The sequence below is a fragment of the Amaranthus tricolor genome, chromosome 9, assembly GCF_026212465.1.
Source record: "Amaranthus tricolor cultivar Red isolate AtriRed21 chromosome 9, ASM2621246v1, whole genome shotgun sequence".
In the NCBI taxonomy this organism is placed as follows: domain Eukaryota; kingdom Viridiplantae; phylum Streptophyta; class Magnoliopsida; order Caryophyllales; family Amaranthaceae; genus Amaranthus; species Amaranthus tricolor.
The window spans coordinates 17,688,014-17,706,229 of record NC_080055.1 but is presented as its reverse complement, the minus strand read 5'-3'; the positions used below and the strand labels follow the sequence as shown (position 1 = coordinate 17,706,229).

Below are 18,216 nucleotides of genomic sequence, written 5' to 3'. Positions count from 1 at the left end.
TAATAAACATCTTATTTCTTAATTTTTCATTCCTTTAAAATTTTATACTTTTCTATTATTAGTCATCAAATTATTACTTTTTTGCTCTTAATCAGTATCAACCTAACTTGAGATATTTTCATAAAATTATTTTCAGTATAGTTAGAAATTATGTTGAGTTTTAATATAATTATAGTACTTAAAATTAAAATTTTCACACTGTAATTTTGTGCTAGCTTGTGTATTGGCTATTGGTCCGTCAAGTTAATATTCCCTATGTCGTCCCTAGGTACGGTTGCGTACTTTCAACCTTTAAACTCCACTTAAATTGTAATTAATTGGTTAATGACATTAGAAAAATAAAACAAAATATAAAAACTCTTTTAACACTTTTGTTTTCATGAAGAAATTAGATGGTATGGAAAGGGAAGGGATATAAAAGAAAGGAATTTGAAAGGTTTAGTTTTCTTAATTTTTTTTATGATCAAATCTCTACAGAAATGAAAAATTTAGAAAGAAAATATTTTTTTTTCTATTACTTGTCCTCCTTTTTCTCTTAAACAAACAAATAAAGATTCTTATCGTTGTCTTTGCTTCCTTTTTGTTTCCCTTTTCTACTTTTCATTTCCCTTATAAATTATTTTCCAAGCATAATTTTAGTAAAAACATATTATTAAAATAAACTTATCCAAATATTATACTTTTAAAATAAAAAGAATAATTGTAATTAATAATTTAACCTTCACTCATTCCCTAAGAATAATTTCAACTTTTAACTATTATCCTATAATCTCACCTATGCCTTTGGTTTACTTAAAGCATTGTATGCTTAATAGTAATCCGTTACAGTTGGTTGGTTATAGCTGTTGGGCTCATTTTCTTCTACTTTCTCGATCACTATAATAGATGTCGCCTAGTAATGAAAGTGAAGATTCATTCTACCCATAAATATAGAGAGAGGAAGTGTTAAATTCTTTGAAAAATTGTTTTTAAAAGGCTAATTTTTAGCTACTCTACAAATAAAGGGTTAACCATTAGTTTATTCTCCAAAAGATCAACCTTTACCTCTTATATGCAAATAAAAGGCTATTTTACTGGTAATCGGGAATCTCTTTAATGAAAGCTCCTACCTACCAAATACATTAGTCATCACTGTAAAACTAAATTCTAAATTTATCATTTCATTCTCTTACATGCAAATTACCTCTTCGATACGAAAAATTTACAATGAACTTCTTCAACCTCCTTCAATGGCGGATCATCATTTATGGGTTTGAGGTTCGATTGAGATAAGCGATTTCGTGGTTTTGCACAGTTGTTTTCGAGAACATATTCACTACAATTACAAGTAAGTATTTCTTTTTCCATCTTCAATGGCGGATCAATTATGTAATGTTAATGTATTGTTGAATCAACGAACAATTATGTAATATTTATATACTGTTAACACAATGATAAATTATGTTATGTTTATGTATTGTTAAACCAATGAACAATTATGTAATTTTATTTTGTTTCATCTATGTATAATATGAGATCGAGAGTGATTCGAGCTGAACTAAAAGACAACCAATTACATTACTTCAATAGTTTGGAATAATTGCAACATACTTCATTACTTTGCCACTTCTACATTGCAACATAAACCAAAAAACGCAATGATAATCATTGCATACAATTTCACAATCCCATTCTAAACAAAAGTTGGAAAGAACTAGCATCTTGCTATATTGTTCCTGTTTTTCCTAATGCATATACATTGCTGAATACGTAAGGGCAAACATAGCCCATGAAAACGAGGCAAATACAACCGTTTTTTTCCTAACAATATCCATCTTAATGTCTTCATTTTCCTTCTTCAAAGCAGAAATTAAACTCATCATTTCATTTTCTATTGCATTGAATTTTCTCATCTTTTAGACCAACAAGTTACATTGTGCCTCTAGCTCCGTTAATTTGTGCATCAAGTGGTCTGAATTATCAGGATATTTGATTTCTTTTTCCATTCAGAAAAGGAACAATCATCATTCTACACAGCAAAAGAAAATCAAGATTAACTCCTTATTTTGAAAAAGAAGTACTACAACTGAGAAAAGGAACTTACAGGCCATTGAGGGCAAGAGTAGAACTTAACCTTAGTGTTTGGTCCCTTTCATACAGTCTTTAATTTTGCCTCCAACTTGTGAAAAATTCGAATACCTGTAACACCCCTGAATTTCCAACCCCTTATACGGAATCAAAACCGTAAAGGAGGGGAGGAAATTCAGGTGTTACAGCAAAATAAATAAAATAATAATAAACTTTAAGAATGTGAGTGGAAATTTCAACTAAATCGAGGGCGCGATGGAATATAAAACACAATAAAATAACTAAACTCATCCAAGGCGTCATCGCCTAAACAAAATCTCGTACCATGACGGAATGATCGCCGACTCCTTAAATCATTATAACAAGCATGGATCGTGGTTTCAGTGTCGACGCTTGAATAATAATAAAATACTTTAAACAATACAAACCCATAATCTACGCAGTGGACAATTTAAATAATACAAAGAATAACACAAGGCCTCATATCAAAACATATACAGACAAAGTTTGCAAAAGACATAAGAACTACAAAATCAAAAGACGTTTGCTACAACAGGCTCAAATTTCTTAATCTTAATCTTCCGATTAATTATTTTGAAATTTTTTTAATTTAAATTTCTAATCCTTTAAGTATCTAATTCAAATCACCTTTAATTCCTAAACCTTACATTGGTCCGCTACGCACTCTATCATAAACATTGTTGTTGATGTTGTTCTATGTAGTGCTTCACCTCAATTCTTTATTTATCCATTATCCGTTACTAATAAAAATAGTCTAAAATCTTCACTATTCACAATTTGCAAAATGAACATTGATTTCACTGTTCACACAGGTTTACTCCTTTCCTTCTACTTTTCCATTTGCTTTGTCATTTTACTTCTGCTTCCCATTTGCTCATTTCCCATCTCCTCCTTCCATTTCATCTTTTCTGATTTTGTGATTATTTTCCTATTTCAAAATCTGATTTTTGTGGTGATTTTAACCTTCTCATTTCTTTTTTTTTTTTTGCAGATCAAACCTCTTCACCAAAGTTCTAGGGTTTCTTCAGTCTCCTTGAACAGAGAATAAGAGATCGATTTCAGAGGGTCTTTTAGCTTCATGCAGAAAGCTTGCTAATCTTTCCGTAAGTAGAGGCAGTATGGATGACATTTAACTTAGGGAAAACCTAAAGATGTTTTATTTTGCGCTGTAGGAAAGTAGAATGTTAGGAATTTTCTAGGAAAATATCTCTTAAGTTTGTATTATTCATGGTTAATCAATAGTTGATATTATTATAGGGAAATTAACAAAAGTTGTATTATTCATAGTAATTTTTCTAACTTAAAAAGTAAAATTAAAAGAATGACTTGTTTATTCGGTAAATAATAACATTTGTATGTTGTGAGTAAACTGAAGACAAAGGTGAGATTATCAAAAACTAATCAAAAGTCGTAATTATTCTCGAAGAATGAGTAAAATTTTAGAATTGTAGTATTAATATTTTTCCAACAAAATAGAAAAATTATCTTATATAATCCAATATTTTACACATCTTTCATATAATAATCTCAACTTTGATTAACTTTAATCCCAACAAATAGTAACATGTGTTCTATAGGTTAACATTGAAAAAAAGATAATTAAATAATTAACATACATATCAAGAATTAAAAAGAAAAATAAATCATAAAACAAAAACCTTCCTCCCCTACTACTACTCCACCTGGACCATGTATTAGGATCCTCTTTATTATTTTTCTCAATTACTCATTTTAAGATTTTAACACTTATTTTAGAATAAAAAATAAAATCTTAAAATTTTTCCTATTTTCCTCTATCATGCAATTCTAACCATTAGATTTGAGTAATGGACCCTCCATTACCTTTTAAGTAATGAAGATGATTCTAACTCCTAACACCACCCACTACCACCCCACATTGACCACTCAAATTTTAGTTTTTTAATTAACCTTTTTATTATTTTAATTTTAATTAGTTTAATCGTTTTTTGGCAAAAATTACCTCTTACAGCAGGTTACCGATTATCATGGTATTCTCTTGGAAAATATAAGTAAAAGTTCAGATTATTCATGGTTATTTAATAATTGGGATTATTATAGGAAAATCAAGTAAACGTTGAATTATCTAAATAATTTTTTCTAAGAAATCAAAGAGAAAATTGACAAAAATAAACCAACGCTTGATCCGCGGAAAATAAATTTAAAAATTATTAATTTTCAAATAAAATCACCTATTTAGTATAAATTGTGAATATAAACTCAGTTATTGTTTATTTTTAATGGTTTAACTTACAAAGATGATTTAAAGATAATATAAACAATAAATTAATTTATTTTTAGGAAAAATTGCGATTAAAAGACACCTATAATCCATATGCAAATAACGGGCCAACCTTTAATATATTCATTAAAGGGCTGACCTTAAGGTCAATTTGCAACCAAAGGACTTCCAAGGTTATCACAACCCATTGTAATAGGTTACCATTTAAAATTCAAAAAAATTTCCTTTAATTAATTCTAGTCGTTCAATCTTCTAAATGAACACTTCAATCTTACTTCAAATGTAATTCATTTCTCTCTCTCACACACACATTTGCTTTTTCTCTCTCTGCACTTGCTCTTTCCCTTTCTTTGATTTCTTCATCTTGGATCTCTCTCTAAAAACAAGTGGTCAAAGCTGTAGTTTAAATGCAATTTGCTGCTTTATAAAAGAAGAGGCAAACATCCATATTATTCGAAAGGGTCCTAAGTCCTAACACAAGGAAGAAACTCTTTGTTTGCCGAAACTGGTCTGTAAGTTGTCTTCTTGATTAGCAGAATGACGATTGTGGCTTTTTTGAATGGGAAAAGGAACTCAATTTTACTAATAACCTTGAAGGCATACTTGGGAAATTGACAGAGCTAGAGGCACAGTGCCACTTGTTGAATGAAATGATGAACAAGTCAATGCAAAGAAAGATGAAATGACGAGTAGAATGGCTATGTTAAAAAAGGAAAATGTGGACATTAAGATGGAGTTGGTTAAGGTTAGACCCTCTTCCACCTCTTGAACCAACACCATTATGAATCTACCTTCCATTTCTACCTACTCTTGTTGGTTGAGCTGCTCTATCAGCTACACTCTCAGGGACTGCAGATGTGGAGCCCCATTCTTTGTTAGTCTGCCCCATTTTCGTGGTTGTTGTGGTTCTTCACTCATTGGCACATTATCATTGCAAATAGACGACATCATTCTCCCCAACTATCTTCCTTAATTTATCCTTCAAACTAAAGACTGAAAACAAGTAAAAAAAAGGCCATATATCCCTATATCTACATTGCACTTAGTAGTTAAATTCATCAAATATTCCAAGGACAAGTAATCAGAATCAACTGCAAATGTCCTACCAAAACCTTCAATATACGTAATAGCACCTTTGGATTCAATAAATTTACCCCCATACTAAACTCTAATTGACAGATTAGTTCCATTGTGTTCAACGGAAAACCCAAATAAAATTCAAAAAAGAATCAGTTTCAAGTTTCAACCATAAATCGAATAAGCCCTAAATTATAATCAAATTTCAAATTTTTAAAACCAACAGTTTAATGGCTAATTTAACAATTTAAAACAAACACTTACTTGTAAATTGCAGATTTTTAGGCAAATGAAAAGGGCAAAACGTGGTAGATGAAATACACGAGAGATCTTCGAGCAATTTAGAGCGAATAAGCCATTAATGAGTGCGAGAGATTGAATGCTTGAAAATGATTGAACAGTATACTTGCATGAGAGAGGTTGAAGTTGGATGAAAATACAATAAATTTCGAAGTTTGGAGTAAATGAAAGCATTAACTGTTTTATTAAAGCAAAACAGTAATTTTCCCCTTTGATTGCAAATTGACATTAAAAGTTAGCCCTTAAAAAAATAAATTAAAAGTTGATCTTTTATTTGCCGATGGGCTTAGATTAGTCTTCTAAATGCAAAATTTCCTTATTTTTATGACATATATCTAATACCCGAGTGCGTTAAAATATAAATAATTAATGAGTTTATTTTCAAAATATCAAACAACAATTAATTTATTATTAAAAACTTTGGCAATATCAAATTAAATCAAATGAAGATAGGGGTTATAGACTAGAGTTGTTCAAAGGTGGACTATCCGCTAGGCTTGATCCACCCGGCTCGAAAAACGGGCGTACTTGGACAACGTTTTTCAATAAAAGTTAAAATTTCGACGGATAATACCCATCCACTAAGATAAATGGGCGTGTAACAACACCAAAAATTACCCACAGGTATACCGACCCGCCCCTTTGTTTAATATATTAAATAATTAATTCTATTATTTTTTAAGTTTTAATTGTCCATTAAATGCTCTATATTATCCAACTTAGTTTATTATATTAGTACTCTAGTATGTCTACAATACCCTAAGGCCAACCCAATAATTCTTTAACTTTTAGTTTTTAGCCAAACCTAGGATTTCAGTGTAACACCCCAGAATTTCCGACCCGTTAACGAAACCAAAACCGTAAAGGACGGCAGGAAATTCGGGTGTTACATAAAAGAAAAGGAAAAGAATTTAGATAAATGTTAAATATTAACTTTAATAAGGTGAGTGAGTGGAAATTTCGGCAGCATCTACCTTAAAACTGTGCGTCTTTGTAGAAAGACAAAAGTTATTTAGAAGCTAATAAAGTAAAGGCACCAACAACCTATCAAAACTATGTCACGGCGGAATGATTCGTCGCCAGCTTCTCAAATCAACAAGCCAAGCGTGAATCGTGGTTCCAGTGTCGACGTTTGCGTTTTAAAAAGACTTAACTCCTTAAAACCATACAGAGTTATAAACTACGCAGCGAAAATACAAATATACGAGGGAGGACGCAAGGCCTCATAACAAAACATATACAACCAAAGTTTATAAAAGATAACAAAAACTACAAAATCGAAAGATAGCGGTATGACACAAGTATGCTTCGCCCTCATCACTCTCCCCAAATGCAATGCAATGCAAAAGAAGCTCTAGTACCTGCGATGCTTGTCTATGATCCCCCGGCTGCTCGACATTAGACCCAAGGCTAATGTGTCATAGCAGGACAATCATAGAAAGTCATTAATAAACAAACATAAACACAAACATGTACACGTCAGTAACTAGCATCAAATATAATAAGGCCAACTACTAGATAGCATTATATCATAAAACAACATAAGATGATTTCATAAAACGCAAGCACAGATAGTAACCGTTTATCGGCCACTTATACTTCTTAATTTCATTACGTGCTTTCCAACCCGAACTAGGTGTTCTTGGGTAGAATGCAGGTCTTCACGCTCCTCTTTTCAAACATAAACTCTTGCCAAACACGCATAGTTCAACTCGACCAAGGCATTAACAGAATACCTAACACATGACCTTATAGAGCTTGTCTATCTTAAGGTAAGTGTGATCATAGTCCGTAATACCCTTGAGGTAACTTAACTTAGGCACACTTCTCACTAGTATAAATTATTCTATCAATAAGTGGATGTTCTATCAAAGAGTACGTTCTATCGACGCGTAAGCTTTCTACCAAAGAATGAACCTTCTATCATTAAATGACTTTCGATCAATGAATAACTTTCTATCATTGAATAGTTTTCTATTAGTGGATCTTTTCTCTAATTCCTGGCATAGTGACATGGCCAAGGGCGTTATCGGCCACCCGGCGCCCTTGGCAAAGTATGAGCTCATGCCCCCTCTAGCTGACCCTCTCGAGTCCTACCTTCGGGAAAAACTAACACACTGGGGTACTAAACCAGTGAAGAGGCCACCATATTGGGGTTTGCAAGGCCCGCATGGTAACACCTCGGTCAAGGGGCGTTATCGGCCACCCGGCGCCCAATGACCCAAGCATGCTCATACCCCCCTTACGATGGTCCCGTCGAACCTCACCTAGGGGACTAATAAAACAACCGGACATAATCCAGTTGAGTCACGCCAGCTAATCATAATCTAGTACCTTATCAGATGGGAATAACTTCCACTCTCAACTATTAATGAGCGTCCTGGGATAGCAGTGCGCCAAAACCCACTGAGCCACTCAATAGAATATGAAATTCACCTATAACGGAGTCATATTAACTACAATTAAGGCATAATCTAATTCTTAAATAAATAAGGGGGTGGTTCCCGCCTTCTATCAACACTCTCATTCTCTAAACTATTTTAAGCGCAAGGACTTCATAGTCGATAACTCTTCATATAAAGTGTATTCACTAGTACTTCATAGTTTCAATACAATGCATACTATCAAAATAAACAATAATGTCTTAAAGAAAATTGAATATAAGGGTTATTACTGCGTGTACGTACCTGTAAGCGTCACTGCACGATCAAAAGTCACAAAATCACCCAACTAAGGCTCTACTTTCCTCTTACGAAATGGGCACCTATATAAGTTATGAGTAGAATTAATAAGTTCCCTTAACTACTTTGACATACCAAACTAAATACCAAATTAACCGCTATCACCCATTCAACATGAGTTTCCGATTACCCTAGCACGCACACAACTCATTCAATACAAGTCAAAATCATTAACTCAACACAACATAAGTCTTTCCATCAATTTAAAGTAGAAGTATGTGTGAATCGTTTCTTTACATTAACTAATTTTGAGCATATCGACTCGCGTTACCCAAAAATAACTAATCACAACTAAATCTTACAATTTTAATATAACATTCATATAACGATAAGGCAAATATTAGAGTTGTCGTATCAGGATATCCTTTGTTACATTCTCCAAAGCTATTAAGAAATATAGTCAACACAACACGAAAAATTACTCTAGCAACCATCGACGATAAGTTGACATTATGCTCTTGGCTTACTAATACCATGTATCTATAACTTCAATAACAACCTAATAAGGGTATTTGTAATTCACAACCATCAAACCACAACAATTAGTAACTATTATTCCCAATTTAATCAATCAAAATCACTTTCATAGTCAACTAACATCATCACCCTTACTAATTATTCACAACAATAACCAATCGACCAAATCTTAAAGCAACTTTTAAAGTTATTTAATCAATCATCACTAAAATATAGAATAAAACACACATCATTAGTAATTTCATCTCTAAATCCAAGCCCTAATCGTTTCATGTTCAAAGATAACGTATTTAATTACTACCCATACTAAGATTCAAAGAAGCTAGTACAAAATCAACACACAACCCATAGTTTCAAATCACACTTCAAACCCTAAGTCATAAACATGTTTAATTCATCAATCAAATTCTTATCCACCAAAAAGATTCAATGAACTTAACACAAAATCAACATCAAACTCAATACACTTAATAAAACTCCAAATAAGACTAGAAATTTAATTGGAGTAAAGAGAAGAGATGACTCACAAAGTTGAAACTAGAAAATGGGTCAAGAGGTTGGTGGTTCTTGTGGTGGTGGCGCACAAGGGCCAAAAATGGCTAGAGAGAAGCCCAACAAATAGCAATTAACAAATATTCAAAGAGGATATACAAAAAAAATGAGAATGGAGGTGAGGCAACACCATGTAGAAATAAAAAATAATTTTTATTATTATCTTTTTTTAAAAACGTGTCCTTGATTCCTTGCCGTGTCCCTTCCGTATCCTTGCCGTGTCCGCGTGTCCGAAAAAATATTAAAATGTTGGACACTTCATTTGGCGTGTCGGACACGGATTTTCGCGTGTCCGTATCCGACACGCGACACGCAGGTTCAGTGGCGTGTCTGTGTATTCCGGCTTATAGGCAACGTACAAAAATATGTTCGCAAATGCAAGAAACACTTTTAAATATTTGAACCTATAGATAGCGTAAAAAAATATATTCGCAAATACAAAAAACACTTTTAAATATTTAAATCTATAAACAGCGTAAAAAAATATGTTTGCAAATGCAAGAAACACTTTTAAATATTTAAACAAAATATGTTCACAAATTTTGTCATGGAGTATTGGCGGTATTGCACATTTGCACCTAACAATATTTCAGCTTTCCACTCTTTGTCTCCCTGAAAAATTTGCCCAAAAATTAAGTCAAATGCTGAAGCTTTTGGACATTACGAGATTTCTTGGTCGATCATCTCCTTGCATTCCTTCCCCAAGTTACCTTCCTTTCACAGCTTTTCATTCTTCTCTTTCTCATCGAAGCTTATCGATCATGGCTTCCGCTTCTGCTCCTGATGAATTTGTCAAGGGTAACATTCACCCTAATGGTGTCGCCGTCATTACTCTTGATCGTCCTCGAGCTCTCAACGCCATGAACTTAGGTCATTTGTCCCTCTATTATTATTTTGAAGTACTCTTTTTGAAATTAATTGTTGTTTTTGGTTTTTGTGGAGTTGTATTTGTTCGATTAGAATTGTAGTTTGATTTAACATAGTAGTAATAGACTTGTAAAAGTAATGTAGATCAATTGATAAGATTAACCTATAACTCTGATTTGAAAAAAGAGTAATGAGTGTTGAAATAGTGAACAATTTGAGTGATCTGCTGTGGACAAAAGATAGATTTTTTTGTCAAATAAGGAACTGATTGAACGTAGAATTATAAATTGTATCAGGCTTTAATTCTTTAATGGACATTGGAAGAAAGAATGATGTTTTTTGAAAGTTAGATGCTTTAGGTGATCTTGGTGGTGTTTTTTATATTTTAGAACAGGTAAAACTGAATTTATTACAACTTATTAAGTAGTGAAAATGATCAAGCAAAACTATTTAGAACTTAATTAGTAGAATTTATTTTAATAGAAGTGAAATTTTTATAATTGAACTTAGTTGTACTCAAGTAAGTTTGTATGTTTGGAAGAACAAGCCCTTGTCTCAATTGATAAATCTGAAACTTGTGATTGCTAAATGCTAACCAAACCCTTCTATTGTTGGGAGTAATCTTTGCCCCTTTTCCACTATGATTTCCAATTGCTAATCAAACACAATGTGGAAGCTACATGGTTCATTGGAAAGTAACTGGAAATTTCAAAAGCTACATGCTTTCTTCATTTTGATATTGTAGTTCTTAAGTAAACTCTGTATCACAGTTCTCCTAGATCATTGAACGAATCAAGGGTTTTATTTCATGTTTTCCCAATCAAGTTGTAACGTATTGTTCCTTTACTTATTAAACCATCCATCTATTTTATATCAACTTGTGAGAATAACCCCCCTATTGGGGTTTATTTAAATTATAGTGTCTAAGATCCAACACTTTAATTTTTTATGCTCTATATGTGATGCTGCAAAATAAGAAAGGATGATCTGGTGCCTCTTATTTCACTAAGCATTCTTTGAGCTACATGCTAAGCTTTTGGCACTCCTGATTGAGAATATGTAACTTGTCAGCGTGGGAATAAGCAATAGTAGGATAAAACTGCTCTTGGTGTACATTGTTATTTATGGTTTTTTTCTGCCATATTGAGCACTTTCTATTTTTGTGCTTTTAATCATTGTGGATTAGTTTGCTGCAGAGATGGACACGAAATACAAAAATTTCCTTGACCAATGGGAAGAAGACCCAATAGTGAAATGTGTTTTAATTGAGAGTAGTTCACCTCGTGCATTTTGTTCCGGTAAGTTAATTGGATATGTTCCTACATGTTTAATAATTTTTGGGTAGTATTACCTATGATCCAATTTGATGTTTAAACCTTTCATTTTCGGAATTTCATAAAGATATTTTTATTGTTAGTGCATATTTCCTTTGGTGAACGAATTTATCTTTTGGTAAAGATTTTCATTCACTCTTTCTGTACTATTATGTGTTTCTTCCACTTCCTCTTCTACTTCCACCTTGTCTCCACATGCTGCTAATTTCCTTCTGTAAGCATCGATTTAGAATGGTAGAGTATATGTTTTGTCAGCTTGTTACTGGTGGAGTTGTTGGTAGTATTGTTCTCAATGTAGTTTGTCATGAGAGCCAAACCAATATGCAAAATTTGGTTAAGCAATTTTTTGAAACCATAACAAACTGTATTTAACTAGTAGTTTACCCAAATCGCATCAAACCAAAACGTATGAGCTTTTTTGTAGTTTGGTTTGTTTTATTATACTTGTTCTTATGTTTTTAACTTAAGGAGTATATTTTGATTCAAATCAATATATTAGTACAAATCAATAGCTTATCGAAAATCTTGTGAACATGAGACTAAAATTATTGCTTTAGTCCACCATGATTGTATTTGTAATAATTAATTGTCCCTTTGCGAAGTTAATTTGTTATTGCTAGACTTATGGGAGACTGGCAACAAGTTTTATCATAATGTCACGTATATTATATTCAAATGCAAGTAGCATCAAATGTAACCACTTTTCCTCTGATTTTGTTACCTTTAATACCATTCCTACATTTTTCATGAATAGTCACCTCAAAACCCGTCACTTATGATCAGAACCATAAATCAAAATGCACCAAATAAATGTTCATTTTTGGTTTGGTTAATTGTTTGAATTTGAGTCTAATTTTTTTAAGTGGATTTCTTATGGTTTAAGTTTGTTTCCAAAAAGTAAAAACCACAAAGTTTACAGTGTTTTTTAATTTCTGGAAACTAAACTTAAACCATAAGAAATCCACTTAAAACAAAAACCAGACTCAAATTCAAACAGTTGATCAAACCAACAATGAGCACTTATTCAGTGCAATTTGGTTTATGTTCCAATCATAAGTGAGGGCATTTGACGTGACTATTCATGCAAAAGGACAGAAACACACCTCTTGTCCAAAAGATTTCCTTAAACTTTTGAAATTATCTTTCCTGCTATATTAGAGATCAGGATATTTGATAACTGTTGCTGATAGTTAATACGTTTATTTGTTATCTTTGGTTGTATATTTATAATTTAAAGAAAGATAATTTTGAAAATTGTCATTTCGTTGCATATGTAAGCTGAAAATTAGTTGATCTGCAGGTGGTGATGTGAAGAAGATCAGTACAAATAACACATTATCAGATGTGATTGAGGTCTTGTGTTCCCATTACTTTTCTATAATGTACTTGCTGCGTAATTTTTTTTTTCATGATCCAAGAAGAACAAATTTTGTTGTTATTTTCTTTTCTTTAGAGATATAGATATAGATATGTGTTGCTGTGTTGTTTTCTGATTTGGTGCCATTATTAAACCTCAAGTTGATGACTATCCTATGCCAAAAAAAAAGTTGATGGCTATCCTTGGAGAATTTGTTACTTTTAAGAATTCCAAGAACCTCCATTTAGCTGGGTGCTTCTTTTCTATAGGAATGGCATCTTGCTCATAATGTTGATCTACATCCTTTCAAGCTCCATCCCTCACCACCCCCATTTTGCACGACAAAAAACACCAGTATGCAAAACCTAAATCCCTAGTTTATATCTTGTGATTGTTCAAAAATGTTATATTCCATTTGTTTCAATTTAATATGTATTTCTGCTGATTCTAATTTTTTTAACAATGTTGATTATTGTTTTGGCAGGTATTCACGGCAGAGTATTCTTTGATATGTAAGATATCTGAGTACAAAAAGCCGTACATCAGCTTGATGGATGGTATAACTATGGGTTTTGGTATTGGCCTATCTGGCCATGGACGTTACCGTATTGTTACAGAGGTACTGTTATAATTTGTTAGTTTTATATGTCTGATATTGTTGCAAATACTACCATTCTGACCCTTTTGCAATGCTTCAGAGGACTCTTCTAGCTATGCCGGAAAATGGAATTGGTTTGTTCCCTGATGTGGGGTTCTCATACATAGCTGCAAACAGTCCTGGAGAAGGTTCAGTAGGTAAGTTTTTCACTAATTCACTTACACATATCATAACCCTGTCTGCCCTTTGAGATCAAAATAGTTGGAAAAATAAAGAAGAAAGTTCATATTATGTTTTTCAAAATGCCTAACGAAACAATTGTGTGATGTGGATATTTCAAATTACCTTTTTAGGGATTATAGGTATCTTTAAAATGGGCTAATTGACTTCCATGTTATTACATGTTCGACTAACAAAAATAGAAATATGTTGATGTTTTTCTGATGGTATTTTTAGCATTTGCCTGTTACATATCTGAAATTTTGTGAAGTTGAAGTGTTTCTCAAATGAAAATTGGAACTAGGTATGTCATGAGGTGTTTATTGGGTATGTTGTTCCAAATCTTGGTTTCATGACAAAAAAAATTAATACATTTATGTAAAAAAAACTGGGCATTCTTGCTTATTGTAGGAATATTATTATAGCTTAAATTTAGTTTTCACTTGTTAGTTCTGAAGCATTTGCTGATGTACCTGAAATTATGCAAGAAAATCTGAGTAAAAATACTCACTTTTCCCTCTCTTCAGTTAAAGAATTTCAAGTATGTTATTATTGCTTTTCCTTTTTATTTACAAAGGAAAATGACCTAAAGTGTAAGTTTTGCTAATATTCACATTATTTCAATTAGGGTAAATTACTTTTCAGGCAGTGACGGATTTAGTACCCAGAATCACTGATAGCAACAATATGAATCGAAAATATTAAGAAAATGTTGCAGAAATTTCAGCAAAGTTTTGTTTCACTAATAAAAACCCAAAAAAAAAAAATTCATTACTCACATTATTTTGGTAGATCAGAGTTCATGAGACCAGGTGGAGTAAATGCTAAGTTAGAATGATGGAGACACGAGTTGGTGTCATGAGGGTTTAAATTAAGATGGAGTTCATGAAGTATAATTTTAGCACATATGAAATAACGGGAGACGCTATTAAGCTAGAAAAAAAAAAAGAAATATGTCCAAGTGGTTGTTTTAAATACCTTGGTTCCATATTTTAGAGTATTGGTGATATCCAATAAGATATGACCTATAAGAATCAAGTGCAAAAAGCAAAAATGGAGAGTGGATGCTGGGGTTTTATGTTTATATGATCGAGGTGTGCCTCTAAAGTTAGAGGAAAGTTTTATCAAACATCTATTGAACCAACACTACTATATGGTATCTAAGCGTCGGGCTTTTAAAAAGGGTTAATTTAGGATGATGTGAGTAGTGAAAATGTGAATACTTAGGTATATGAGTGGAGGTATAGAATTAGAAATGAACACATAAGAAAAAATTTAGGTGTCACAACCATTGAGGATAAGATGAAAGAGAACCACCTAAGATAGTTTAGCTATGTGCAGCGACAGAGTATTAGAAAATTGGCAAGGAAAATAGATAGACTTTCTCGCTAACCTACTCAAACAAGGCTACTAAAAAGGATCCAAAAGTTTTCTACTAATAGCTAGACTTTCTGGCTAACCTTAGTGGTTTCTTCATATCCATGATAATCAGAATATAATCAATTAAACCTGCTCTTCCATAATTGTTTTGGCTTCAAGTACTTCCCATATCAGTAGATACTTATTTTGGCATGTGTTAGAAACATATCTACCGATTCTCGGCTCAAAAGAAAACTAGACATTTGTAATTGTTTCTGCATCTTGTCTAACCTTTTTGGTTTTTATAGATGACTTAATTTTTTTCTTTCTTCCTGCAGGTTTTTATCTTGGTATGACTGGTAAAAGAATATCTAATCCGGCTGATGCTTTATATGTTGGCCTTGGGACGCATTATGTGCCATCTAAAAATCTTGGCTCTCTAAAGGATTTTTTGTTAGCAACTACATTGTATGTACTGTCTTATCTCCCTATTACCGAACTATCTAATATGGATAGTCCATTTGTCTGGCATGCATAAGAATTGGACTAAAGCTTAATTTATTATTGTCCCTGGCCTTTCTCCTGAGTTGCTGCTTGTATCATGAAGTTTAATTCTTCGGCTATACTTTGGTGTTTTTGATCACTTAAAATATAGAAACAACCTCCCTTGGTGACATCTACATAATTTTCAATTGCTGACAGAGTTGTTGAACATCAGAAGAATTTACTTGTGTTCTTAGAATATAGCACATCTCATATTTTCTGCTTTCTATGGTCGTCCCAAGCCTACATAATACAATTTGAGGTTCATGAAATGCAAGTGCTTGACTCTCTGATCTCATATTTTTCACTAAGACTTGCGGTTTATTATATTGTTGGACAGTTCGGAAGATCCACACAAGGACATTGCAGCACTAGTATCGAAATACAGTTCACAACCAGAGTCCGAGCCACAACTGAAGTTTCTTTTGCCTCACATTGCTTCAACCTTTGGAGCAAACAAGTCAGTAAACGAGATGTTGGAGAACTTGAGAAAGCATCAGGAGAGTTCAGATGACAAAGGTAAGCTACTTCGACATATTTGTCCTCCAATTCAAAGGCTGTGTGCACTGTCGCTTAATTAATCATGGTTTCTATAAGTAGTGGCTGGATGGGCCAAGGAGGCCCTGGAAGGGCTTGACAAAGGGGCTCCATTCTCCCTTTGCTTGACACAAAAATACTTTTCAAAAGTTGCAGCTGGCGTTAGAAGTAACGATGTTGAACTCTCAAAAGTGAGTCTGAATTCTGAAATTTGTCTCCACTATGTGCTGCTGCATATTCTGTGCTATTCTGTTCTCATCATTGTTCTGTTGTTTTGATATTTAGCTGAATGGGGTGATGAAACTGGAGTATAGAATTGCATTGAGATCTTCCCTGAGAGGAGACTTCCCTGAAGGTGTCCGTGCTGTCTTAGTCGACAAGGATCAGGTTAGTCGTGTTTCCATAATCCACATGTTGTGCGACTTGGGCTCCAAGTCATGCAAAACAACCGTCCAAAACATGTTGAAAACTAATTCCCGTAGAAAACGCATGGCAAGCCGAGTTGGCTGCCATCAATATCCCACAGCCGTCGAGTCGGCTTTATTCACTGGATTGAAACTTTCTTGTCAGCTTCTACAGCCGAGTTGGCTGTCCACCGAACTCCATGGACGCCGACTCAGCGTTTGCCACTGTGTACAGTGCTTCATTCCAGCCCCTAGCAACGAATCGGCCAACGCGTCCAACTTGTTTATCCAGCCCCATGATTCATTGAACTGTATGGATGGACTCTAGTTTGAGTCACCATCTTCAACACCATACAACTATTTTTTTTGTTTTGTTGTTGTACAGAACGAATAGGTGTGGGAACAATAACTTTCACTTCAATCTATTCTATTATCTCAATGTCAATAAATGACTTCCACCTAAATGGGGTTTGAGAGTTAATGTACGCATCGCTAGGATGATAACAAAAGATTGTTCCATTGATCCTTCGTAACAAACTTCATCTGTAAGACTCTTTCACATTGATAAGAAGTATACATAATTAAATTAAATATTTTAATCTAGCATAATCCGAAACCTTAGAACAATACAACTTGATTTTATTTGGAATTTTTTTTTTTGCAGATTGATGTTTTGGTGTCATTGATATCATTATTAAGACCTTTTAATCTAGGAAGTCATGTTATTTACTGATTTTACATTGCTTGCTTGCAGAATCCAAAATGGAAGCCATCAAGTGTGGAGGAAGTTGACTTGCAGGAAGTCGAGACCCTTTTTGAGCCACTGGACCCTAGCATTGATGAATTGAAGGTTTAATTGGCAATGCTCAAACTAATAGGGCTAGAAATCATGTGATTTTTAACTATTCAATGTATTGCATAATTATAATGAAACACTTATTAATGTCTTCTTGTATACCTTTATATATTAACCCAAAGCAAGAACAAAGTGCTAAACGTTTTAATAATTGATGTTCAAACCAATTTAGTACGTCAACACAATCAATACAACGTGTGTTTTACCTCTTTAGTCTTTAGAGCAACTGCAATGGGCTTACGTTACGAAATAGGGAGGCAAATTGGTATACCAAACCAATACCAATTCCAATACCAATACACTACTGAATTATTGGTATACGGATGATATAAGTATACTCCAAAATAGATCAAAGCTGGATTAATTTCTGAAAAAGGAGGAATGGCCATATAAGTAGCAAGGAGACGTTGTAAGTAGGGATGGGCATGGATTTTGGACTCTAAGGGTTTAGATCCAATCCGATTCTAATTTTTAGGGTTAGGGTCCACCTGTTTTTCGACCTGTGGATCCGGGTTGGATCTGGGTCCATGACCTTAGGGTACTAATCCGGATCTAGGTCTACACGTATGAGACCCAGATCCGACCCGTTGACCCATTTTCATCTTTTTAAAAAAATTATATATTAGCTATCATGTGTATTTAATTGT

At 33.3% G+C, this 18,216-nt stretch overlaps 1 protein-coding gene across 1 annotated transcript; it reads left to right on the top strand.

Moving 5' to 3' along the window:
• Positions 1-10,030: 10,030 nt before the first annotated feature.
• Positions 10,031-17,826, top strand: LOC130824565 (3-hydroxyisobutyryl-CoA hydrolase-like protein 3, mitochondrial). The gene is made up of 10 exons (XM_057689622.1): positions 10,031-10,365; positions 11,559-11,660; positions 12,997-13,049; positions 13,538-13,672; positions 13,752-13,848; positions 15,568-15,697; positions 16,113-16,291; positions 16,373-16,500; positions 16,595-16,696; positions 17,468-17,826. The coding sequence occupies exons 1-10, from the start codon at positions 10,137-10,139 to the stop codon at positions 17,567-17,569; spliced, it is 1,257 nt and encodes a 418-aa protein (XP_057545605.1). The 5' UTR covers positions 10,031-10,136; the 3' UTR covers positions 17,570-17,826.
• Positions 17,827-18,216: the final 390 nt, after the last annotated feature.